Genomic DNA, 26,020 nt, shown 5'->3' on the forward strand with positions numbered 1-26,020 from the left:
AGACCCAGAAAGGACAAAGATGGTTTTGGCTTCCAAGAGGAAACCTGTTTGGACATGCTACATTAGTGTGTCTCAAGGTTTTACACTAGTCTAACCTGTGCAACGTTACACTGGTGCAACTATCCAGAAAGCCTCATACAACCACCACCTGAGGGGTTTGTGCAGGGTTGTAGCAGGCTGCTGAGCAGCTCTTACATTTGATCTGGAGCGAGTACTTTTGGTAACAGAGTTTGAACAATACTTTGAGATCTATGCACAAAAAAAGCAAGGGAAATACACTCTCTGTTATGAGCATTAATAATAACTCCCTAGGGAAACACTAAAACCCTGTCACTCAAGTACAGCTACAGTAATTAGGATCTCCTGAATTTTAGCTTACAAAGACTTGAAAGCTGCCTGTAAAACTGAATTGCACCCGTCCCTCCTTATTTATAAAGGTCTGGCAGGGCTTTGGAGGAGACAGTGGGTAATTGTCTAACAACCGCTCTAGCTGGCCAAGAGTCAGGTTTTGGATTTCAGTTCAGCTTGAAAATAATCTTCTTAGGCCATCAGTTCCTGACAGCTCTGTTAGCTGGGCGAATCTGCTGCTCCCAAAAGCCAGAGCTGAGCTTCCCTAACATGAGCACAGGTAAATCAAGAGCGATTGCAGCTCAGAGGCTGTTCCTCCACTCTGTCCTGCTGTAACTTTCTGCTTCTCCCAGCCTGAGAACCATGAGACCAGCTTTGCTGTTTCAGCTCTGACCTACATCTACTCCCTGCTTCCAGGCTCAGCCTCACACAGAACATAGAAAATCCTCTTCAGTCCTAACCCAAACCTAAACCCTGTGCTGACTGGCAGGAGCTTTTGCTCTTCCAGACTGCCCTTGCAGTGCTTGTCACATATGCAGACGCTGCTAGCCTGTGAATTTTCATTTTCACAAGGCAGTCCTGCCACGTAAAGGACACCCAAGCCTTTCCAAGTAGCATTTCTGTGCACAAAAGGACATTCCTGGGACATGTTGTTTATTTGTTCTAGCAGGAGCTTGGCCCTAGTCCTACTCTCACTTACACCAGAACAGCCCTGCTAAGGAGTTGCATTAGTTTACATTCCCACTACGGAGAGGAGAGTACAACTCCAAAGGTCCCGGCGCTGGAGAAACCTCACTTGTTCCCTGACCCTGAACAACTGCAAACTTGGCCTTCACCTTGTTGCATGCAAGCTTGAGGCAAGTTCCACTGTGTCTATTCTGCATTACTGGAGTTTGGGGCTAGCATGAATTACAGAAAGCTCAGGGCTATCCTGATTTACAGCCAGGTGCAAGAGTCCATGTCAGCAGCACGATTTCAGCAGTGAATAGCAGAAACACACTGACATCCTGACTGTGCCCCACCAGCCCCACAAGCCCTGGGCACTGAGAAGACAAACCCACACAAGCGACATCTTCCCAGCAGGAGCTGGACTGCCTCTACACCTCAGGAGCAAAATAGGCCACCACACTGTGCCTCTCTGCCTGAATTTTCCTGAAATTGAGGAACTAAATAGAAACCAACCTCCCATTGTCTCACACAGAAAAGCCACCTCTATTATGCACTTTGAAGATCTTATGTGCTTCTAAGATTGTCTGTTTTTTTTTCCCCTCAGCTACATCAGTTTGTCTAATAAAGGATAACACCTCCTCCCAAAAGCCTTGCCTTGCTTATCCACCTGCCTGAGCTGTTTACAATGTGGCAGCAGAAAAGGCCAAAGCATGGATATTTATCTGTTCCGCGAGAGCTTCAAATCTGAACATCTGCTGCAGAACAGGCTGGCACTTACAGCTCAATCACTTGGGAGTTTAGCTCCATGATTGTGTCGTCAGTGCTGACAGAAATCAAGACAGCTGCCGTGTTAAATTCCCAAGGTGGGCGTCGAGGTGGGGAGTCAGGCAGAGAGCGAGAATCAGGAATCAGAACAAATGGACAAAAGCCCTTTCTCTGCTCTTCTGCCCTGTCCTCCCCACTTCCTAGGAAAGCCAGTGTTGGTGCTTTCCCCCTGCCCTCCCTCCCTCCCCACTCTGCATTCACACACTCACATCCTGTGGGTTTGGTACCTTCTCTGCAGCGACGGGCACCGAGGATGGGGTAAGGCTGGTGGGAGACTCTGGACGTTTTTTGTGCTTCTGTTTAGGTCTTTCTTTGTCCTTCCGACTCTGCAAAAGAAATCAGAGAGTACTGGAGGGCTAACTTTTCCTCTGCTGAGAATAGCAGTTGTAAGGGAAAAGAAAGGAGGGTGTGAAGGGGTGGATTTACAACCATACATTCATATTCCTCTTTCCTTCTCCACCCATCGACACGAGCCCAATACCCCTTCCCCCACATCCCAGCTTCTGGCTGGGAGTGTCCCACTATCTCTACCCCAGCTGCAGCCAACATCTGGAGTGTAGAATATCAACAGAAGCCCCCAAATCAGTTTATTGTAAGATGATAGGGAAGGACTTAACAAGCTCTGGCTGATTTCAAGAAACCTGAGCTTTCCTCTTGCTATTTCCCCAAAGGGACTCTGTGCCCCCTTACCCTCGCTCTCTACCTTCTTCAAGGGTTTCTCAGATCCACCCTGTATAGACAATGGGAGAATCTGGATTTCAGCACGTGTTGCCCATGCACAGGTAAAGAGATCAGTCAGTGGAGATCTCAGAACCTAGGCTTGAACCTAACCTAGAGATCCCCCACATCTGCTCTCCCAACAGAGACAGCTGGTCTGGGTCCATCTCTGCTAACAGGAAACAGACTATTTAGTTTGATTTCTTCATCCTGTTTTTTCTCGCACTAAAACCCCAGAAAAATGGGATTCTTCAAATTGCAAAGCAAGGAAAAACCATGGCGTGAGAAACACTGAGTCCCTGCCCGCCCTGATTTTATATTCTCTTGAGGAACGGACTGTAACCGAGGAGGTTATTCTCATATAGTGCTATCTGGACATTTATGCTAAAACTGAGATGTTTTCAGTGAAAGGACTGACAACGTAGGCCTGTGTGACCTCAAGTCAGTGAGGCTTGAGGATGCCCAGGCCAGCTGGCATACAGGATGGAGGGATAGAAGAGCATGCTCCATCACACACTCCTGCTTCCTCCCTGTCTTCCTCAGCTGCACACTCCCGTGGGAACACACTCAGCTGACTACAGGAGCTTTTCTGTGCTACTGATGTCAGCTAAAGACATGGACTTCTTTACGGAAGCTGCAGAAACTTTTGTGCTGAGTTCCGAACTTCCCAGTGTGGTCACTGGTGCATGGACCAAGAGACCTGCTGTCAGACAAACACCTGCATGAGATGCAGGGCTTAGAAAAATCCATCCTCTTGTCTCCGAGACCTTTTTGTGGGAAAGGATGCCTATTCTGGTACAACTCCCTCACATGGGCATTTTATTCTAGAAGCTGAAGTCCTCAGTCTGGACCGAAGGTGCATTCGGAACAGAAGAGTCACATCGAAATTCATTGACTCTCCAGAAAGATGCTGATTGTTTCCTCATGCAGGCAAAGCCCTGAGGCTACAGCTGCCAGCACATGCCAAAGATGGGATGCTGTCAGGGGAAGATGCAATTGCAGCAAATACATGAGTTCCACTGTGTGTTTTTGGGAGGGAGAGAGAGAGAGGAATAATTAGCTTAGGAAACAATACACTAAATGGGAAAAAGAAAGGGGGCTGGAGGAGGGAGAGGGAGGAGGAAATGGCTGGAGAAGGCAGGCATGAAGTGAAGCAGAGGTGAAGCAAAAGTGCTCTAGAAATCAGCACCTTCCAGTGTGGGTTTGGCTGAATTTTCAATGCACTCGAAAAGGAGACCCATGCTGCAGCCACCAGTGACCCTGCCAGTGTAAGCCTGCCACGACCCCATGGAAGCTTTCACTGGGATGAGCTGGTGAAAAAAGGAGGCAAATCCAGCCTAGAGCTTCACTGCACTTGCCGAGTACCCAACCAACGCTGCCAATATCTATCATTTTATCACAAGACTCCTGGCGTTTGGCATATCTGTTAAAGCCCCTGTTCCTAGAGCTACAGTATTTTACAAGAATCTCTGTTTTCTTTTCTTCCCTTTCTTTAATACACATTTCCAGCTTTGGCAGCGAACAAGGAAAGCTTGAAAATGTGATTTCTACAGACTAAGTGCCGAAAGACAAAATTAAATCTTTACTAAATCTCATAATGTTTTAAATACGTGGGGGCTTCTCATGCTATAAACTCTAAGTCTCATGGGTCTTCTAGGACAGGAAGATGGGGAAACTGTGGCCCAGTTAGTCAAGCAGCTTGTCACAGACCATGTGCACATCAGTGTTCATTATTCCAGTAGTAGTAACAATTTGCACTCACTTAATAGCACACAGCAGAGAGTTTCAATGAGCTGAAGAGAGGTTTTTAATATCTACATCTCATTTTACAAATGGGGAAACCAGGGCACATGGGATGAGAGCACTTGCTAAGATTTCACAGAAAGTCATTCAAAAATTCAGAAAGAAAAGTCAGTGATTCCCCACCCCACCTGGACACACACTCACCTACTTGCAGATGCTGCCAGTGCCACTCACGGAAGCCAGAAATGGAAAACGGGAGCCAGACACCTCATTACAATACATTTTGCCAACTAACTGCACAAGCCCTGGTCCTTAAACTTTCTGAATACCATAAAGCTTATTCTCTCATTTTCAGACCCCGAATCCCAAATGCATTTCAGTCGTGAAGTTGCAACAGGAGGGAATAAGATACAATGCTGCAAATGCCAGTGAGATAGCACTGTAATGATTTAATTTCATGTATTGTGGTCAAGATGAGACAAGGCAGAGCCAAGCCATTTTGGCTAATGACAATGAACCTACACACCTACATACACACGAGCACACGCATGGGGAAAAGCAGAAATGCCCTGACTGTCACCACAGTGAACCATATACCTCCCACAGTTTCATTGTGATGGCAACCACCAAACTCACATCCTCCAGCTTCAAAATCCTGGCTGTCTCCTTTCTGAAAAATCTCCCTTCGCTGTCTGCAGCGCAGAGTCTACAACAGCTAATTGAGCAGTCCCCTGGTTATATGTAGGAGTGCGTACATATGTACATATTCAGCAAGAACCCAGCCTGCACAATAGGGACCAGATTTCTGGAATGCCTCAGCTCCCATTTAGATGCTTGAATAAATGGTCAGGTTTTCCAAAAAGCTAAACGCTGGGTGTTGAGCTCTTTTGAAGGTCTGGCCCCAACTACATGTGCTGAGCAACTGCACTCAAAACTATTTAGAAAATCTGTCCCACAGAGACCAGTCTTCGTGCTCTGCTCAAAGGACTGCATTGAAACCAGAACCACCGCAGCGGAGCTCAACGGCACTTCTGCTGGGTGTCCCTGCACGCAGCCCCAGGCCATGTCCACAGGCACACCTTGCTCCTCCATCACGCTTACCAAGCACTTCTCCCTCTCCCACACCCCCTCCTCTCCAGGCTCTCTGTGCCCCTCCTGCTCTGGCAGAGCAGAAACCCACAGGACCGGGTACCCAGGAGCTCTCCTGGCTGCAGCCAGCAGCCCTAAAGCTTTGCAGAGTTGGGGTGCCCACTGCCTTGGCACACCCAGTAGCACCCATCTCCCACCCTCCAGCTACTCTCTAATACCTTTGGGTACTCAGAAGGGCAACACGATCTGACACCTTCTTCAATATTACTGGAGAAATGCAGTACTCTGTGTTAAATGGGCAGGACAATTAACTCCGTTACCCCACAGACATTTTGCAGACGGGCCAGGCTGCCCCCAGACCAGGGCACTGGTGAGAAGGTTATTTCGGCTGCCTGCAGAGGCCACGGCACTGAGACAGTCAGGGTGCTCAGTCACTCCTGGCTATCTTGCCTGCGTTGACAGGCCCTCAGACAACCCAGAGTGTTCCCCAGCTTGCACCAGAGGCTTTTAAACATGTGGGTTCTCTCCAGGAACCGGCAGGCTCCAAATGCTTCCTGCAAGAGCCGCAGGGCGCAAAGGGAGGGGAGGGCAAGGGGACAGGGGGGAAGCAGCACTCTCCCCTGCCTCGCAAGTGCCCTCTCCCCACCTGGCTTTTCTGTGTCCAGCACTTCATCTCCCTGGCACACAGGCACTCTCCTCTCCAAACCCTCCTTCCAGGAAACTTCGCAGACAACACAGGCACTGCCAACAGCCCAGCCTGCCCACAGAGACCTGCCTGGCTGTGCCAGGAAGCAGAAGTCAGGAAAGGAGGAGGAGGAGGAGGGAGGGAGGATGCACTGCGAGAGCAGGAAACCTTTCAACACCCCCATCCCATCTTTCCAAGCAAAAGCCGAGCCCTACCTTGCAGCCACTCGGCGCTCCCTGCAGCAGACTGGCTGGCTGGGCAAGCTGTGGTCTGCAGGGAATGTGAACCTGCTCCCAGCAACAAACTTCATGGAAAACAAACTCTCCCCATGCAGGACTGAGCAGCTGGGGCTTGGCATGTGGGCATGGAGCAGGCCAGGCCTGCGGTGGGGGGAGCGCGGCTGCATCGGGGGCGTGCCGGCGACACAATCTCCCTTCGAGCTCCTCAGCACAGGAGGAACGAAACAGGATCTCTCGCTGCCAAAAAGGGTTGTACACAGCTCCTCTTGCTCCCCCCACTGCCGTCTCCCCTTCCCTGAGCCCCCTCTTCTAATCTGCTGGACACCAGCAACTGGATCATTAAAAGTAGATTGGGCAGGGGAAGGAGGGAGGGAAGAGCTGGGAAGAGCCAAGCGGGCTCTGCTGCTCCCTCCCTCTTTCCCAGGCTCTCTGAACTCCCTCACCCAGAGGAGGAGGCCTGGCTCTGGGCTGCAGCCATGGCAGCCGCAGCGAGGAGGAAGGCAGCACAGGGCAGAGGGACACTAAGCCCCTGCCTCCAACCTCGCTTGCACCGGGGCCGTGCTGGGGATTTCGAGGGTTTGCCTTGAGACATGCTCTGAGTGCATGAGAGTTTTTACAAAAGGCCGCACGGCCAGCCCTTGCTGGGCTTTGTGTGCTCTCAAATTATTGCTGCACCCCCTGCTAATGGAAGGATTTGCTGGGGGCAGTTAAACACCCACATAACAAGAGGTCACAGAAAGCCGGTCAAGGATGCTATAAAACAAGGCTTCTATAGCTAGATCAGAGTAGATTTAGATTCAGTACTCCTTCCCAAAAAACCTGTGCTGGTCTTGCAAGCAGCCACCTGCATCCCACTTGAAAAAAATGTCCACTTTGCCCTTTGGTGCCTGTGTGGACACAAAACTCCAAGAGGCCGATCTCCGTCACCAACTCAAATGCAAACACAAAACCCCTCACAGACCCACTGGGTTTAGATTTCAGCCCAGTACAACTTCTCCAGTGTGCTAAATCTGCCAGGCCAGATCCTTGGCTCGTTTCCTCCACTGGCATCAGGTCTAGACAGAGAGGCAATAGCAGCGGGGAGGCAGGCTCTGCCGTGCATCTGCTCAGACCCCGTGGGACCAGGGGCTCGTGCACCGCTCTGGCTGGTGCTAAAGGGATAAGGGGGTCAGGACAGAGACAGTCCCTGTACCCCCATAAAGTCCCCCCCGCCGTGACTAGGGAAGCAGTTCAGGAGCTAAAGGTGGATTATGATTGTGGACAACTGGCTCCGTACCCAGACCTGAGGAACAACCGCAGGTGGGCTTATTTGCTCCAAGTACCTGCCTCTCTTTCCTGTGTCACTGGGCAGGGACCGTTGCTCTCATAACAATGTCCCGTATCCAGATTAAAAGTCCCCTGACTTTGCTTATGAACCCATAAGGTGTTCCAGGTGTTTACTAAGAATAACACTGGACAAGCGTCTCCCTCCATGGGGTATATGCCTAAAAATGTTGTAGCGCATGTCCTCCCGTCTGCTCCTGGTGTGACAAATTTCATTCCACAGAGCATGGTAATTTTTTTCTATGCGTTTCAAGCAGACAATATAGGTGACAGAACATCTGTACTTCATTCAATCCCTGTGCGTCATCCAGCATTTTCTTGGTATTTAGCTATTGTTTTCTTTCTTTCTTTCTTCTTTCTTTTTTTTAAACAACAAACCCTCCAAAGGCTCCCACAGGGCAGAGCACACACATTGCAATACCAACCCCAAAGAAATAAATGGGGCTGGTTTTGCTAAGGCCTGGTATGTTCTGAGGAAAACCCAAAGCCTGGAGCTTTCCCATTTTCAGGACAGCACAGAAGGAAATGCTTGGGCTGGTATCATTTGTGCCTGCAAGAGGCGGGGGATGCCAACACTGGCTTGCAGTCCCACATCACAATTGTCCCTTGTTCTGCAGAGAACAAGACTCTTCACAAATGCTTAACGGTTTTACAGCAGGGCTTAGGAGTCCAAATCCCAAGTCTTTGCTGTCTTACTGAAGCCACTGGGTTAAATCCTGTGCCCCTCACTTAGTCATTAACTCAGCCAGAGTTTTCCTCCGTAAAGCCTAAGTAAACAGCCACAGCCCTGCACTGGAAGGGAGCTGTCAGGCACTTGAGCTCCTTCTGGAGCGGAGAGCCATGAGCACCTGCAGCCCAGGGACTCAGACACACACTTTGGTCTGCCGCTGAGTGATCAGCTCCCCTGCAACGCCTCCAGCTCCGGGAGGACGGGACCAGCCGGCCGCACAGCTGGACAGGCTCAAGAAAAAGCTGTTCTACTTCAGGTCAGCACAGCAGCACGCCCAGTTCCCCTGAAACATGTGCAATTAGATCATGCACAGCTAGTCACGTACTCCAAAACCATGTGGGAACTAATGGTTCAACCCCCTCTTTGTGTACCCCTTCGAAAGGTCTCTGTTCCCACACCGCCTCGCACCCAGTCCTTCCTCCCTGCACTTCATAACCACTCCCAGACCTGTAAACTACCCAACACCCCTGGAAGCCGAGAGTGCCTTCCTTACCCTGTCCATCTCAGCTGCTTTGCACACCTCGTCCCCCTTTCCGTGCTGACTCCCCCTCTCTAAGTGGAAGGAGTTACGATTTTGCACTTGCACTGCGGCCCTGCCAAGCGATCCTGGCCCTGGAAGGGGCCTCCATCGGATCTGCTGCTCGCAAACCCAATGAGCCATCAGGAGGGGAGAGTGGTGAGGCAGCAGCGAGATGGAGTCTCTGCACGTTTCTGAGGAACCCAGAGGCTAACAATAGTGGCAAGCGCCACTGAGAAGCCTATAAATAAATCCGTATTACTCCTGTTTTCGCTCTCCCCCTGGCGCTGACCTGCTTTCTAACCAAAGCTGGGAAGAAGCACCTCCCCTGCTCCTACCTGCCAGGCACGTGACTGTGCTCCCACCCCTGCCACCAGAAGCTGTGCAAATATAGAAACCCTCGTACAGTCCCCAGCCTTGGACTTGCACAGTCTGTCAGTTATAATTACAGCTGAGCTCTCCAAAGCTGCCGTCAATCACCCCGATCCTGCCCTCTCCCCCACCCCCTCTGCCTGCTTGTTGGCTAAAAATAGCACGTTCCAGTACAGCCGTTCACCTTGTGCCAAGCGCTCGCTCCCCGTCCATGGCACAGATGCTCTTTCTCCCTCCCGCCTCCTCCCCTCCTCGCAGCAGCTGAACACACAAGAGGAGTAAATACTCCCCATACGCTTTAGCCTCGTCGGCAGTAGGAAGTCTACTGACTTGGTGTCGGCAGCAGGGTAGGCACCACTTTGTAAGCGAGGTTTGCCTTGTTTGCTCATGTATCAGGTACGGTTTGGGCAAGCTTCCCAAACACGTAATGGACATGGTGGGCAGCGTTTCAAACTGGATATTGCGGGATAACCTCTGTAAATAAAGAAGGAGATGGCTTTCCTGCCCACAGAATTTATAGACTCTCAGCTGGGCGTGCCAGGAGGGTGTCAGTCAGTATTAACTGATGGCCGTACTGCTTTTGAAAGCCTGGATGCCCTTGTCCCCTGGAGACTGGGCTGAGATCCATCAGACTTAGGCCACATAACCCACTGGAGTGTCATCGGGCTGTTTCTGGATGTGGGTCACTATCATTACCATTCAAAATCATTTACGCATTGTGAGGGTGCCTACTGCAACAGACAAAAACAAACAAGAAGAGGTAAACAGCCAGACACCTATGGCAAGACTTAAAAGATTCGCACTGCGATTTGCAGGGGTATCACCAACTGTGTTTATACAACAAGGTAAATTTGGCTTTTGACTATAGCGGAGTATATCCAGAGGTTGCTTGGTAGAGTAATTCTGGATTTCTGCTAACAAAAACCAGGATATGGCCCATAAAGTATTAAAAACTATCTGACCATACTGACAGTATCCCTGTATAAGTTATTTCTGCTTCAGACCCTACTCCACTGCTGTGTATAGACAGGGTGCAAAGGAGGGTAGCAGTACTACGTTGCGGATTCTTGATATTGCAAAAGCTGCATCAAGAGGTAGGGAAGATTTCTTATTCTGCTGCCACCTGCCTTAGAACTTGAATCCTCAAAAAAATGCGCCTCCCGCGTTTTAGGGCTATTTACTGTTATAAATAACAAATACCTCTCAAGCCTCTGGCCTCCTCATTTCTCTTGGTACAGACCCTTCCACGCTGGAACCTGCACCCCTGTCAGAACCCAGGAGTCTGCTGGTATTCTGCCTTAGACGTTCACTGCTGCTTTTCCTTGAAATACGAGCATTTGTCACGTGAGTCAGTTGGTTAATTATGAACCTTGGTGTGCTGTTAACATGTCCTGTACCACTGCAGCAGTTTTGACAAGTACATCTTAACCAGCAGAGTTAAATAAATAACTATCGTACCAGTCAGATCTGGCATGCAACCGTCTTCTAAATAATTGTTTAACGAAGACAAGCTATTTTCACAGGTAGACTTGAGGCAGGTGGAATCCCTGTGACTGCCTAATCTAACTAACAAAATACTACCTAGTTTATACTGATTATTGTTCTTGCCTACAATTAATCTGCTGGCCACAATGCAGATTACTAATCAGTATCTTTTTGTCCTTTAAAACCTGGACTCTGGGATCTGAAGACAACGACCTCCAATTTTCTGTTCTCGAGCTGCTGCATTTAAAACCACAGCTCAAACTACTTCCACACAGATCAACTCAGTAGCTGGAAATCATAGCACAACGTCATCCTCAAAGCAGACTTGCCACAAGACAGAAAGGGGAAAGTTGCACGTTTCATAGGCATGTTCTGCCAGGACCCCTCTGGCATAATCTGAACATGCAAACTTCGCCTCGCATTCCCCGTGGCTGCGCTGCTCTATTTGCATACACATTTCTAGAGGCTTGTTTAAAAACGCAGCCACTATTCAGATCTCTGACTGTGAAACTCTTTACAGTCAGGGCTCACCTGAGGAGCCATCGGTGCTCTTGGCACACTCTTCCCCTTCTCACCTCCACCCCACATGACTCTGCCTCTCTGGATTGAAAAACTCTGTGCAGTTCTTACCTTCTTTGGCCTTTCGTGGTGGGATACATGCTTCTCTTGAGCAGGGGATGTGGATCGACTCCTTCTTCCAGCAATGAAGGAGCTACCTCCAGAGTGACGTGAGGTCTTCTGAGGTAAGTGGGGAAGGGGAGAGGAGGTGGAGAACACGAGCAAAAAGAGAGAGAGAGCAAACAGTGTTATAGAGTCCAGCTTTCACTGTTACAGTGAGCAATGTTACAGTAAATGGCTTGTCTACCACATGCAGGACCAAATCCTATTTGTACCAGATGCCCAGTCTGGTTCCTAACGCAAGGACCACAGTGGATACCCTATTAGTAGGCTTACAAACAGCATGTAGATCTAACTCCCCAGATCTTTGGTTCTTGGCGGCCCATGCACGCTGACACTTGTAAGAAGACAGGCACAGCTGCTAAGAGACCATTCCGTAAACAACAAGATAAATGGTAGCAGCAATGTTGCTTAGACAAGCCAGTCCTCCTGAACAGCAGTGTCCAGCTTTCAGTCTCGAGTGGGGCGTGGGGGGTGTGTGTGGAAGGATGCCCTGTTCTCAGACTCCAGGCACTAGCAGAAGTCCTGCTATCTATCTCAGCGTCAGTAAACTTGATACAGAGCTACACTTGTGTCAGATACTGAGGGTACCTGAAGGGCAGGGAAGGTGTCCTCCAGTTTGACTTTGAGGGGAAGCTCAAGACATCAGTCACTGTATGTGACAGCACTGATAAGCAGGAAGGAAAGTGGGAAAGGCCAGCAACAAAGGAGCCACTGAGACATAAAGCTGTAGCGAGAGGATCAAGTTTCCTTTTTGCTGGAGGGGGGAGAGCAGGTGTCTGCTAATTATGCAGAACAGGAAAAGGGTTCCTCTCTTTCCTCTCGGTACTGTAATTAATAGGGGGAAGTCCTTTGCCCCAAATATCCCTCAAACAGTGAATGACTCCATGTCTCTTCTGGGCTGTCTCTGTCCTCAGGCAGAAGTTCTGGCTGTTCTGTGTTACACCCTTCTGCCCAGGGTGCCTGAGCTATACCCCTAACTCCCTGGAGCATCAAACGTCATGGCTGCTCTCCTTTCTTGGGACTTATCTTTCAGCCATACAAAGTGGGTCAGGGAAGCCAAAACAGATGGGAAGAATTCAACCCCTAGTTTTGAAAATGGGTTTTTAAGATGCTATAGAAATGCAAAATATAAATTAATCTTTATTCCTAAGTGACTCTGACTGAATGGCTGAAAAGGGAAGCAGGCTGCAGACCTTGTTTATGTGTTCTTGGCATTTTTACTGCTCTGAGCAAAGACACAATCTAGGATGAAGACGATGCCTTATATGTGACAAAAAAACTCCATTGCAGGGATGAAGAAACTCACCATTTTATTGAAGTGGTACTTGCAGTAGCCACAATATTTGACGTTGTCGACTTCTAGGACTTCCTCTTCACATAAGAGGCCAGCCATCTGGGCACTGAAATACATGCAAATAGGAGGAGGATAAAGCAAATTGTACAACCAGACCACATATCCCATCAAAGGGCAAAGAACAGTTCAGGATACTCAGGCACGGTCTTGGAGTTTCCTGTTCTGCTTGGCAAATGGTATGCAAGGAGGGGGAAAAATATGAATTAAAAATAGTCTGAACTTTAAGATCTTCAAAATTGTCAGTACTTTTCTACCAGATTGTCTTGCAATTTTTGTTTTTCTTAAGGGAGGCATGGGAGACCGGTAACAATCCCAACAAAATATGTATCATGAGCAAGGAATCCATGTAAAGCTGGGAATCTCCCTGTTCTGCTGATAGACAATGTTGTTTTCAGGCTGCGAGGGTACATGAGGATATCAGCCCTTGAAATCACATCATCTAGATGATACTCCTGCATGTGCTCTGCTGGAGAAGGAACATTCCTGGGTTGTGACTCATCTCTTCTCTTCTTGGATTCCACACAGTCTTAGGGAAATCCCCAGCCCTCATTCTCAGCAGGGAAGGCTCACTGGTGAAACCTCAGCCTTCCTGGGGAAGTTCCCCTCTCAAACTGAGCAAGGACGAGATACCCCTCGCACAAAATAAACCCAGGCTGATCAGCCCAACTCCCCACATCACCCATTTGGTGCGGCCTCAAAGCCATAGCAGCAAAACCAATAGCTGGGGCTATTTTTGGGGTGATGCTGTGGGGAACTCACCAGGTGACATGGAAAGCTTGCCGGCAGCCGTGTCGGTTACAGGCCATGCATGCTCCAGAGGCTGCTTTGCTCTCCCTGCCCTGCTCTTCACAAATGTAGCAGGTCTGCAAAAAAAAAAAAAAGGAAAAGTGCTCAACTCAAAGAGGCAGACAGTGCCTTCACTCTCACTGTTCACCAGGAGAACACAAGAGTGAACACCAGGAGTTCACTTCAAGAACTCACAACTCTGTGTCCAGTCATCTCCCTCCTATGACAACAGCTCTGGGTTATTTCTCAGTGGCATGCACAAAACTCACGCATCTTCTTTTTCTCCCCAAGTAACAACTGTGTCAGATCAAAATGTGGAGTAACCAACATGCAACTCCAAGGCGGAGATTGTTCAAGATGCAGGGAGTAGGGGAAGAGAGAAATGGAAGACCAAAAAGTTATTTGCAGGAATGGGGATTTACTTTGTTAGTTATTTTTAAAGGAATCCGAGTACCTGGAATTTAAAATAAATTGAACAGGAGATGTGGCAGAATAAGACGACCCCAAAAAGCCAAGGTGGGGCAAGTACACTTGGGGCAGCAGGAGAAAGAGATGGCCTTACCTTGTTGAAGCGGTCGTGGGGTACATACTGCAGGACAATTGGCTCCATGGTGAGCACGTTGGCAAACTGCACCTCTGGGATGTACAGAGCACAGACGACATGGGCCCACCCTGGGGAAGCAAACAAGACAGAGAGCGGAGATTCACATGGGGCAACCCAGAAGAGTCTTAAACTCAGACAGGGCTGCAGACAAGCATGGGAGGGAGAGAAGGAAGAGAGCCAACTTAAGTTAGATGTTAGATTTGAAATTCTGCTTGTTGTAACTTGGTTAGGAATCAAATCCTTTGTGGGTGAAAGACAGACGGATACCACCTCCAGATTAAATAAGAAAGCAGAGATTTCTTTGGGAAAAGAAATGTACAACGCTCATCGTTCTTAAAAGCACCCCCTTAGGACTTGAGACCTGGAGTTGAAGACCTAACCAAACCCAGGAAAAGCATCCAAGCAGTAAATGATGCTGATGGGACAGGTTTGACGTGCAGTCCCATGCCACTGGAAACAAAGCTCCCTTTATTGGCTGTTATCAACGGCTAAAGAAGGCTCTTTTTCAGCAAGCCAAGTTAGATTAAAATCTAAATCCACCAAGACACTTCCCAAATCAGATGTGTAAGTTGAAATTCCATCTGGTCAGGACAGAACTGAGAAAGTTTGAAAGTCAGGAGCCTTTGGGGGCTGATCGATACCGGTATGGCTACTGCACTGGGAGGATTTAGCTAGAATTAGGATGGATTCACCCGGGCAGGCGGAACCAAACTCCATGACTGCAGAATCATACAGCACTGTAAGTACTTGGGCTACATAATTCTGTACAGTGCCATGGCTGTAATACTTCTTGTGCCTGTCTACACAGACCTGACCAAACCATGTAATAACATGTTTGGAAGAAGATGCTATGTTATTATAAAGCAATCCCCCAACACGATACTTGTGCTATTGCACTAAGGCTCTTGGCACTTATGACCAGCTCTAGCAGATGCTTCTACAAAATATCCCGGACTTAGCGCTCCTTCTCTAAATATGGGATCTATCAGAATAAAGACCTCCTTGCCTAATTTAACTCTTTGTGTATTAAGGTAAGTGGCAGGCAGGTACAGAAGCCTTTCTGAAAAATAAGATTTTGAGAAAAATTAAGTTTGATCTATACAGCCAGTAGCATCAATAGCTGCAAGCTCTGACAACTGAAATCAGACTCGGCAGTACTTCACAGCACCAGAGGCTGAGAAGCATCAACGATGAGCAGATAAGTCCTGCAGAAAAAAACATCTTTACTGCATCCTGGTCCCTGCTCTCAGATGGGGACTCAAGGCTGAGGCTCTGTTAACCTGAGGATCACACTGCTGCTGTGCAAGCGTGCAGCAAATAACTCTGCAACTTCCACTTTTCTGTAAACAATGCCAGATCGTGCACTGATTCCTGCGAGGTTAAACTCAAGAAACTGCACATTTCAGGGGCTGTGCTTCGATGCCAGCCAGAGGTCAGGCAGGTTCCCCCCCAGGGAAAGGTCTTCTCGCCGTGGAGGCTTCAGAAAGCGAAGTTTTGTAAGAAAAAAGGCAGAGTGTTTTCATTCCTCCGGAGCCTCCAGCCTTCCCTTTCTGGTGACGTAGGCTCAGAAATGAATTATTTTGTGCCTGGGACAGCTGCTGAGTCCCCGGAGGCTCCGCACGACATACCCGGCTCTGCGCAGAGGTACTCACCTCCATTGTCGGTCCGTTTCAGGGCTCCATCTTTGTGGGGACACAGTTCACATCTCTTGAAATTAAGCAGAAACAACAAGTTTAATCTAACTCCCAGGAGCGCGGGGCCAGAAAAGAGATGATTCATTTACAACATGGTTATGAAAGATGGGGCTGCTTTCAAAGAGAGGAAGTGGAAGAAGGGCTGAGAGTGGTTTGGGTGCAAAAAGATACTCTGACACAGCTCGATATCATCCTGTCTGATGGGGACGTATTTAAAGCCTCAGCCCAAGAGCCACAGGGCTACAAGCGAACCTTGACTTTCACGGGGCTTTTTAAAAAAAAAGTTTTAGTCTTTGCGGTTGGGGAGCAAAACTGAAAACCATGACTCAGAGAGCAGAAGGCAAATAAAAAGTTATTATCTGTCTTTACCTCTTTCCTTCCTTCCTTCTCTCTTTCTCTTGTGATATTTTTTCCAGTCTCATGAGAGGTGGGCGAGGCTGTCGTGACATTTTTGCTGGCGGGATGTGGGGGGCCACGGCAAGCCCGGCCCCAATGGCTGGGACTGGCGGGTGGGCAGCCTGCTTCCCCCCAAACCAAGCCCTGGGGAGGGCTGAGGTGGGACAGGGAGGGTGTGAGGGGAGCGTCAGCACCGGAGAGTCCTTACCACCCGCGAGGGTGGAGGAAGCTCCCTCAGCGCTGCCATGCTGGGTGGGAGGCTGCAGGCCCGGCGCCATGACAGGCTGTGAGAGACGGGAGCAACTCTGCGCCCCTCTCCATGCCCAGTCACTAATGGTTGCTTTTGGGGAAAACCGTGAGGGGCAGACATGCCATCTCCTCCACTGGCGGCCAGCAGCCACGGCGCGGCTGGAGATGAGCCCCCTCCACTCGGGAGACGGCCCCTCACGCCAGGCCCCCAGGACAGGGAGGCCTCCAAGGCCAGCAGCGGTCCCAAACCCACCGAAGGGTCTCCCTCATGGCCAGGGTGGGGACAGGCCACGCACACCCGGCGAGGGGACGGGGAGGGTTCAGCTAGGCGGGATGGCGAGAGCCGGGGAAACTCAGCACCACGGCCCTTGGGGCCATTCCTCACCTCACAGCGGACGGCCAGGCCCTGCACTCGTTTTTCCTCCCTCACTAATTTCAGCCTTGCCTGGCCGACATTGGCCTCCACGTCGGCTGATCACTACATGAGGGCTCTCCCCCGGCCATAATGCCCTTTTGAAGCATTGGGGGGAGGTGGGGCGGTTTCGGGGCACGTTGCCACGCATGGGGGAACACGCTCCCGGCCCTGAGGGCTCCTCCCAGGCTGAGCCACCCGAAAACGGTTGCTGTCTTCTCATGGCATCACTCAGGGAAAATTCCTAAGTGCTTTTTGCTTTGTTTGACTTTAAAAAAAGGCCTGAAAACCTGCAAGGCGCAACCCTTTTCCTTCCCTAGTGGAAACGTCCGATTTGTTAAAAAAACAAAACAAAACAAAACAACCCCCAAAAACGTTTTTCTGTGAAAAAATGTGCTTCATCAGAAATTTTTGAAATGAGGTGCCTGGTGTCAAAGCGAGATGGCAGGCTGTGCCGCTATGAGTGTGCGGGACCTGGCGCTCTCGCCTGCCTGCGCCTCGCTGTGATTGCTCGGCTCTGGCGAACGTAACGGGGCAGGTGCTCCACGCCCCAAAAAACACCCATGTATTGAGCAGTAACTGGCCGCGAGCAAAAGCCTCTGCCACCGAGCAGTCCCCGAGGACCTTCCACAAAGGTGGTTTTCCTCAAGCAAGTTCAAGATTTCCTCTGCTGAAGTTTTACCTCCCGGACAGATGGGCACAATAAATAGGACTGCAATGCTATGGGCAGCAGGGAGGCTCAGCCTGATCCTTCAGCGCTTTCGTGGGAGTCAAGCGTGCGGGGCTGTCAAACAGGCTACCTTCGGCAAGCACAAAATCCCTGTGATAATGTATAAATAAGAGATGAGGGGACAAAGACCAGTGCCGTCGTCGGCAGCCCGTCTCCAGCAACTTAGTTTGAAATACGGATGGATGACCACAGGAGGTGTTTCTCACTGCTCCTGGTTAGGTCCGGGCTGCCAGAGGGCTGGAGAGCTGCTCTCACAATTACTATGGAAAGCCTGGCAGAGCCAAGACAGAAAAAGAAGTGGGTTAACTGAGACACTGTAATAAGAAATTTGCAATTGAAAAGGCCCCTCCGCTCTTCCCTCCACCCCTCAGATCAAAGCGGCTCTCCCACCATGCGATTAGCAAAGCTCTGATTGTAACAAGAGGGGTTAACAGCTCCATCGGCCCCACACAAGACTTTTAATAGCCCTGCCTCGAAATGACAGCTAAAGCCTTCACATGATCCCTCACATGAGTGCCCTCTGGCCATTGCAGCTCACCGGGCTTCCTAGACAATTTGATTACAAAGTGGATGGGCTTTCACTTGCTTACTGTAAGCACAATAGCATCCACAGCATCCTTTAGGGACCTGAGCATCTGAGGAGGGGTTATGAGCAGGGATTAGCGGTACCTCTTCCTTTTATTCAACCTGCATAGGCCAAGGCAGTCTCTGGGGTTTTTATTTCAACTCTGGGAAAAGAGCAGAGCTTGGTTGATTTAAACCAGGTTGTGATGGATAAGGTTAGAGCTCCTGACCCCCTGGGGCTTCTAACTCCGGGATCTACCACCAAGCGACTACACCTGCTGACTGAAGTTAGGGCTCCTGAGCTCTCTTTCCAAAGCTGAAGAGGGGATGGAGTCCATCTCTCCAAAGGAGCGATACAGAAATCAGGAGACCTGTGTTTTAAAAATCTCACTAAGGAGTGCAATATTCTCCATGCCTCCGTATCTCATTTTCAAAGCAAAAGTATCAATATTTAGCCAATAAACATGTTTGTTATGGACAAAGCTTGTAAACTGCTTTAAGATTCTTCTGTGAAGGCAGATGTGGGAAGAAAAACATTGTTGTTTTTCAAAGGAGTTTGCCACACAGTCATTATGAAAGAAATACGAATATCAATTCACCCTGCTGCTGTTGTCAGTGTATTTAGCGCTCAAATAGCAACATCTCTCGTTCAAGATCCTCAAGGCAGCGTCTGCAGGCTGATAACGCCCCTACGACAGCTGGAGAAGGCCAGGCACGGAGAGGCGCAGTGCAACCCCGGGGCAGTGGAAGAGCCACACCCTCCAGCCGCGCTGGACCACGCAGCACAAATTCAAAGTGTTTTAGTAACAGAGCCACGCACAGATCTTGTAAGACCTGACTCACTTCCCTTACTCCGATCACGCTGTTCTCTACATCAAAGAACTAGATTCTTTTTAAGTATTTACTCATCTGCGTGTCTGTTGCTATGACTGCTGGTGTTTAACTGAAAAGGTGAGGGATTTAGATAGGAAGTCATCCCCAGCTCTGCTTAGGAAGGAAGATTATCACTGTTCAGTTATTATAGTAGCAGGGCTGAATGCCACAGGACTGAATGGCATGACTGAAGCCCACCACGCATTGTCTAACAGATTTCACCGAGGACGAGTTAAATAAGGAGCCACCTGCGGGGGTATTGTTTTCTTGATACCTTGGAGGCAGTTTGAAGTGTATAATGTGCAAGTGAAGAGTTACAGTCCTTGCAATGAGCACAGGTGAGGAGGACTTGTGTGTACATGTGTTACTACAGCTTACATCGAATCGTAGCTAACGCCGAAGAGCTTCTCTCTGCCTGCACGGTTGGGAGAGCGGGGGGAAGGAGGCCCATGAAATCCAAATTCCTTTCTTTGCTATGAAACTATCTGCAGGATGTAAAACCATTCAGAGACACATTTGATCTTCTTTACTGCAGCGCACATAAAAGCAGCATCTTACAATGGGAAAAGAGCTCAGGTCTGAAAGTCTGGTCTTGTTTACACTCCCACTTCCAATGAGGAATGAGTTAATGCAATGTAGAAAGCATGGTACAGATACCTAATTCCCTCATTCGCTCATCTCTGCCAAGTTCTTCGCCCATCTGTGAAACAGATTAAACTTTTGTACTGCACCAAGCAGAGAGCCCAGCTGAGATGGAGCATGCTATTTGCTCAGGCCTAAACAGATCCGCAGATTCAGAGGTCACCTACATCAGCTTCGCTAGGTGCGCACTTTAGAAAGATTTAGCTAAACCGGTTCAGAAGGCAGCGCAGGCATTAAAAAATGTTGTTTGTGCTGAGTGAGGCCTTCTGTATTTAAGGAAAGCCAAAGTTTAATTTAAATCCATCTTTAAGAGAGCGAAGCGGGGAAGCTATCTTGGATTTACTGTATGGCAAAAGCAGCATCCATAGCATAACTAACATGTTAATAAAGATCTACACCCCGGCGCCTCAGCAGTTGGTTGGTGGAGCCGTATCTGATAAGGGCTCGCATGGGAAGTTGCTGCAGAGTAGCTGGTGTGCTATAAACTCACAGCCTAGTTTACTGAACAAGTAGCTCTGCCACGCAGACAGACCTAAGAGGCAGCCCTGGCCTGATTGTTTCCACCTTCCTGCCTCACCGGGAAATGCCAGAATTAGTTAAGAACATTTGTAAAGTGTTCTGTACTGCTCAGTTGCTACTGAGACAGAAACTGAACCCTGATCCAGCTTCCTGTCATTTCCTCTGCTGTTTTACAAACTCGGAAGACTTTATGCAGGAGGCTGTTGCCGCAAGATATGAATGACAATCCATCCTGTCAGTCAGTATGATAACTCTGACAGTATAGCAGCATCTCAGGTGATGCCAACTTCCCCCCACTCCAAAACTTCCCGAGGAGTTGAATAGAAAAAACAGCAGGGAAACCACCTTTTAGAAGAATGCCATTATTTTTTTAGAAGATTGAGGTCCCTAGACTCAAAAATCCTGTCATTGATAACTTGCTTAAAAGCACCTCTGGCAGCATCTTCATCAAAATGGCTAATAGCATTGTATAAAATTCTTTGATACAATTATTTCTATTGTATAAGCAAGATATAGCCGGTTACAGGCAGAGCTGGGACTGCAATCACAGTAGTGCTGAAATGCCAGGCTCTACCGCTTTTGCCAGGGGACCACACTGCTTCCAGCAGAGACACGAAGGGCATCGAACGAACCTATTTAGTGTAAGTACAAGTGTGCTTCGTACTCACCACCCTGGCGGCTCTCTCTTGAGATTCACATTTCCGACAGAACCAGGGTCCGGTAGGAACCTGGACAATTCCATAGCAAGCTGGAAAAAAAGCAAAGAGAGTTCATTAGACCATCTTTAAATCGACTGTTTAATTTCTCAGGTGTATATAAAAGTTTGCCAGAGCTGTTATCGGTCAGAGATGGGTGACAAAACCAAAAGCTACATCTCCAGAGCATTTTATTCCCTTTCTAGTTTCAATATCCAGCAGCAGCAGACAGCCTTTTGCAAGAGGTCCAGTGTTACACATTTATTCAAGTTTTCAAATAAGCTCATGCCCAGTATAAAAAATTCCTATGAAAATCTGGCCTAAGTGGGAATGGAGTGCTTCATAAACTGTGTCTAATTCTGGTCTAGCAAACACAACTGGAGTGGTTTCTTACCCCTTAACTTTTCAAGTGATCTAAATATAAAATTATGAAATGGATGGCTGTGAGGCACCTTAACCATAATTAGGACTAAGATAAAAATCTCAGCATCATGAAGGAAATAATCTCAGTGAGACTTCAGACAGACACCAAGCGAAACTCCCATTTACCCTGCACGCCCTCAAGTCTGTAAGTCACATCCAGCGGCAGCCTTTCGCAGCACGCTTCCAAGATCACTGAATTCAGGCTTTTTATGACTACTCCTGGGAACAGGTTCCATGTTAATACAAGTCTCCAGCTGACAACCCAACAAAACTGCTGTTTTCATCCAGCTACGCCATGCGTCCCTGTTGCCTTCCGCATCACTACTGATGCTCTCAGGGTCTCCCTCTGCAAGCTGCAGCTCCCGCTTCCTTAAAATTAGCTCCCGTCTCTGATGGGGCAATGCTGCTTGAAGACTGTTCACCTTCTTTGGCGATCTTCTCCCTCTAACCGCCCAAGGATGGTCTTTCTGAGTCCCAAAGGGAGCGTTTCTGACCCTGAAAGGGCTCTTAGCCACCACACAGGTGGGTTTAAAGCAACAGAGGCTGGTAAAGACAGCGGTAAGAAGTAAGGCTATGCATCTCAGACAAGGGTATAGGAGTCTCCTAGGAAAGAACAAATTATATCTTCCTTATTCCACCTTCAAATGCGAGCTGGTGGTTGGAATGGAATCCCAGTCACTTGAGACATTTGAAACTAGGTTGGACAAAGCATCTGAAAATATCCTGCTGGAAGCAATCCTGTGACGTTCCCTGGGGGATGGACCAGGCACGACCCGCAATAGGTTCTCTCCATCTCTCTAATGCCTATTATTCCACATCAGCCAGAAAAACGAATGCAATTGTAGAGTTAAACCGAAAGAGCTGAGTGCAAGATGAGCCAAGGCATACACATAAGAAAATAGAAACTACATGAAAGCAATGACAGAGGAGCCTGCCTTGGGTCCATCTTTAGCAGTGGGCTTAGGGCCAAAAGCAAGCACTCAGCTGCAGCCAGTGCGAGCTTCTGTGCCCACTGCTTCAAAAAGGAAGAAAACAAGGAAGAAAACAAGGAACAACGCAGAACATAAGTAAGGCAGAGTTGAAAATATGATTCGTAAATGTTCTTAACTATCTTATTAGAGTCTTCATTTCCAGTCAGATGTTTTTGTTAACATTTTTGATTTTTTACTGGAAAGATAAGATTTCTAACCATTGTCACAGAAATGGAACTGGTATTTTTAAGAATCAGCCCTAATGTGTAGCTATAATACAAGCTTAAAAAAAATACAGGGTTCTTTATTTAACTGTACAATCATTTCAGAAGGTAACTTTGGTTTTGCAGACATTCAAGCAGTACAAAGAGATACCAAACCCAGTGTGTGATTGCACGGAATGAGACTAGATGACCCAGATGATCCCCTACAGTGGTTTGTTTCTATTTAAGAAATAAAAGCCTACCAAAACACCACACTACTACTAGGTTTATGAGCAGGCTTTAAAAAGAGGGTTGAAGAACATCCGCTACACACTGCTACACTCCTTATGAATTATTATATCCTGAAGGACTCTTACAAGACCTAAACAGACAGTTGTTTCCCAGACGCACAAGCGGTGCCCTCTCTGAGACTTTTCTAACATGTTCCAACTCTACCAAAACAACGCTACGTGCCCGCTTCCCCCGCTGCCGCAGCAAACACATCCCATCTCCGTACCTGTGCAGGGCTAGAAACAGGCACCCTAAAAGAATAAAAGGATTGCACATTTGCAGCTGTTCTTGCCAGCAAACAAAAGTGTTTATACTAATCTTGGGAGTGGGCATAAGGATGCCAGTGCCCTTTATCTCCCTCCAAAAAAGAGAGCGATGAAGAAACCTATTCTCTAGCATGTGGTTTGATAAATAATGGGAAGAATGGAGGACTTACATCAGCAAAATTAAAACAGAAAGAAGTGCCCTTCCAGAGAGACCCTCGTCCTGCCGGGTCACTCGGAGGCACCCTGGAGAGGCTGCCTGCTGACAGGAGACACCCAAGCATCGCCTCTGAATGAAGATAAATCCCCGGCGAGCTTCACTTCCTCATTTTAACTCCCCTTTAGTTACCTGGTTGTAAGCGACTTCTTACTAAAGCCGTGAGCATGGATACACCAAACGTATGAAAAGCAAAAGAAAGCCCAACCTACAGACCCAGAGACCTGCGCCTGACAGGCGGGCAGAGGCAGAGCAGGACACATTCGCAGCTGGAGACAGGAGCGTGCATCAAGACACCGAGGGAGAGATTATACAGGAAGAGGCTGGAGATGTGCTGGTAGATGGATAGGATAATAATAGATGGAAAAACAGACATGCCAGATGAGACCAGAAACCTTCGTGTTATTCAAAACAAACCAACCAGGATAATCACCGTGCCTTTCTGCTGGATCTGAACGAAAGCAAATACCTTTTTTTTTTTAATTTTTTTTTTTTTTTTTGTTCGGAGACCTGAGGACAAACTTTCCAGTCCGATACCATGCGTTAGGGGCGTGCTCCAAGTCATTTAAAATGCAAATAGTCCATATCTCTGGGAGGAGAAGGGCTGCCTTCCTCCCTGCCCTTGGAGGAGGCAGCTCCGGGCCCCGCGGCCGCCCCCGGGGGGTAACCCGGGGCCACGTACGGCAACGGGCCGAGGCGAGGGCACCGGACCCCCGGGGGCGGCCGCGGCTCTTCCCAGCCCGGCGCTGCCCTCCTCCCGGCCCGGGGCTCGGCAGCCCGCCCTTCCCGGGGCACCGGGGGGGACCCGGCTCCGCCGCCCCGAGCGACCCCCCCCCCGCCCCGCGGAAGGAAGCGGCCGTCGGTCCTTGCCGGCTCCCGGTAACGAGCACCCCCCGAGCCCCGGGAGGTGCGTGCCCCCCCCCCCCCCCGGGGCGCAGCTGATGGCCAACTCCGCTTCCCCCCTCGCCCCCGGCACACCGCGCTCCCCCCCCCCCGGCTCCTCCGCCGAGCCAGGCCAGCGGCGACACCGTTATTTTGAACAATAGGGATAAAACAAAGCCCCCCCCCCCCCCCCCCGCCGCCGTCCCCGCACCCCCCCCGGCCTCCCCGGGGCGCCCGGCGGGGGAGGCGGCGCCGGCGGCTGCGCCCCGGCCCCGCGCTGCCCCGGTGCTGGCGGCGGGGCCGGGCCGGTGCCTTACCTTGGTGCACCGCCACATTGCAGCCGTGCCCGTCGCAGTACACCAGCGGGTTCTCCGCCCAGCCCCGCTCATCAGAACAGACACAGCAGCCTCCCACCATCTCCTTCATACTTCCATGAGGGTTTCCTTCCCCCCCCGCCTCCCTCTACGCACACACTCCTCCTCCTCCTCCTCCTCCTCCTCCTCCTCCTCCCTCCTCCTCCTCCTCTCCTCCTCCGCGCTCCCCCCTCCCCGCTCGCAGCCTGCCTTTCACACGGCCGCCCCGCGAGGGGCGCGGGGTGCCCGACCCCCCGTGGCGGCGGCGCGGCGGCGCGGAGCCGGGCGGTGCTCGGGGGGGGACCCGGGGGCGGCGCGCCCCCGCCCCGCGCCCGCCCGCGCCCCGCACGCTCGCCCCGCGCCCATGCACACGCACGGACACACCACACACGCACACACACGCACACACACACACGCACACACACACACAACCCCCCCGCCTATGCAATCATGGCTGCGCCGCCCGCATGCTCCTGTAAAATTTGAGGTTCAGGGATTGCAGGCTGGCTGGGTCGGGTGTATTTCTCTGCGTGCCTCTGTGCGTGTGAGATCAATTATTTTTTTTTTAACACCCCCCCCCCCCCCCTCCGGCCGCTTTCTGTCGCTTCTTTCTTTATGTTTTTGTTCGCCGCACCCCCCCACCCCCCCCGCCCCCCCGCCCCGCCGCCCTCTCCCGAGCAAACCGAGCAGGAATCCGAGTGTGCACCCGTGTGTGCAAACCGCTGGATGCGTGCCCGAGCCAGTCAACATGGATCGCTCCGGAGTGATGAGTTGGGACCGTTCCGCAAATCCTATTATCTCCGCAATTCCTCTCTGACAGATCGGGGCTCCGCGAGCGCCACCGCCTGTCCTGCTCTCGGAGGCTCCTTCTGGAGGAGTTTTTAACCCGTTGGCACCTGTTTTGTTATCTTTGCAAGGAGGGAGAAAAATGCCCCCTTGGAGGCTTATGCCCAGCAGGACAAGCGTCAGAAATCAGCTGGAAAGTAGTAAAAAGAAATAATCCTAAAGTATAGTGGGTAACGCTGCGTGGGATTGCACCTGCAGGTCCCCTAAGTCCACACAGTATCATGAGAGCCCTGGTATATCATGAGAAACAGCCCTTGCCTTGGACACATCATCCAGAACAGAGAAGGAGAAATGAGGAAAACCCAAGCAGAGAGCACAAAAATAATTAAATCTTAGAAAAGAGGCCTAGGAGGAACCCAAAGAATTCATGTAACGCGTTCCTACGGCCCCAGCTCTGCCTGAAATCACCTGCCTGCACACAGAGCAGCTCCGAGGGAACGGAGCCCAGCTCTCATGATCTCTCGCGTAGGTCCTTACCCAGCGACCACGCTGACCTCGTGAAAAAAAGGAAGTGCCTGATGCCAGACTGGGCAGAGAAACAGTAGAAAACCCAACAGTGAACAATTTTTTGCCTGCACTGATAAAGAAAAATATGTCCTCTCAAGTTGCTTTACTGTTACGGTAGGGCTT

At 49.9% G+C, this 26,020-nt stretch overlaps 1 protein-coding gene across 4 annotated transcripts in view; it reads right to left on the reverse strand.

Moving 5' to 3' along the window:
• MLLT6 (MLLT6, PHD finger containing) overlaps positions 1–25,297 on the reverse strand; it is a 45,083-nt gene extending 19,786 nt beyond the window's left edge. For 2 of the 4 annotated variants that reach the window (XM_076356850.1, XM_076356853.1), the window contains exons 1-8: positions 24,509–24,617; positions 20,915–20,994; positions 15,820–15,874; positions 14,126–14,235; positions 13,537–13,640; positions 12,730–12,823; positions 11,373–11,480; positions 2,070–2,168 (exon numbers count right to left, since the gene is read on the reverse strand). In XM_076356850.1, the coding sequence (XP_076212965.1) occupies positions 2,070–2,168; positions 11,373–11,480; positions 12,730–12,823; positions 13,537–13,640; positions 14,126–14,235; positions 15,820–15,874; positions 20,915–20,994; positions 24,509–24,617 (759 nt within the window). Of the gene's footprint in view, positions 1–2,069; positions 2,169–11,372; positions 11,481–12,729; positions 12,824–13,536; positions 13,641–14,125; positions 14,236–15,819; positions 15,875–20,914; positions 20,995–24,508; positions 24,618–25,227 lie in introns of those variants that run through there. The other 2 variants (XM_076356852.1, XM_076356851.1) reach the window with 2 other exon arrangements.
• Positions 25,298–26,020: the final 723 nt, after the last annotated feature.

Source organism: Aptenodytes patagonicus, chromosome 20 (genome assembly GCF_965638725.1).
Source record: "Aptenodytes patagonicus chromosome 20, bAptPat1.pri.cur, whole genome shotgun sequence".
In the NCBI taxonomy this organism is placed as follows: domain Eukaryota; kingdom Metazoa; phylum Chordata; class Aves; order Sphenisciformes; family Spheniscidae; genus Aptenodytes; species Aptenodytes patagonicus.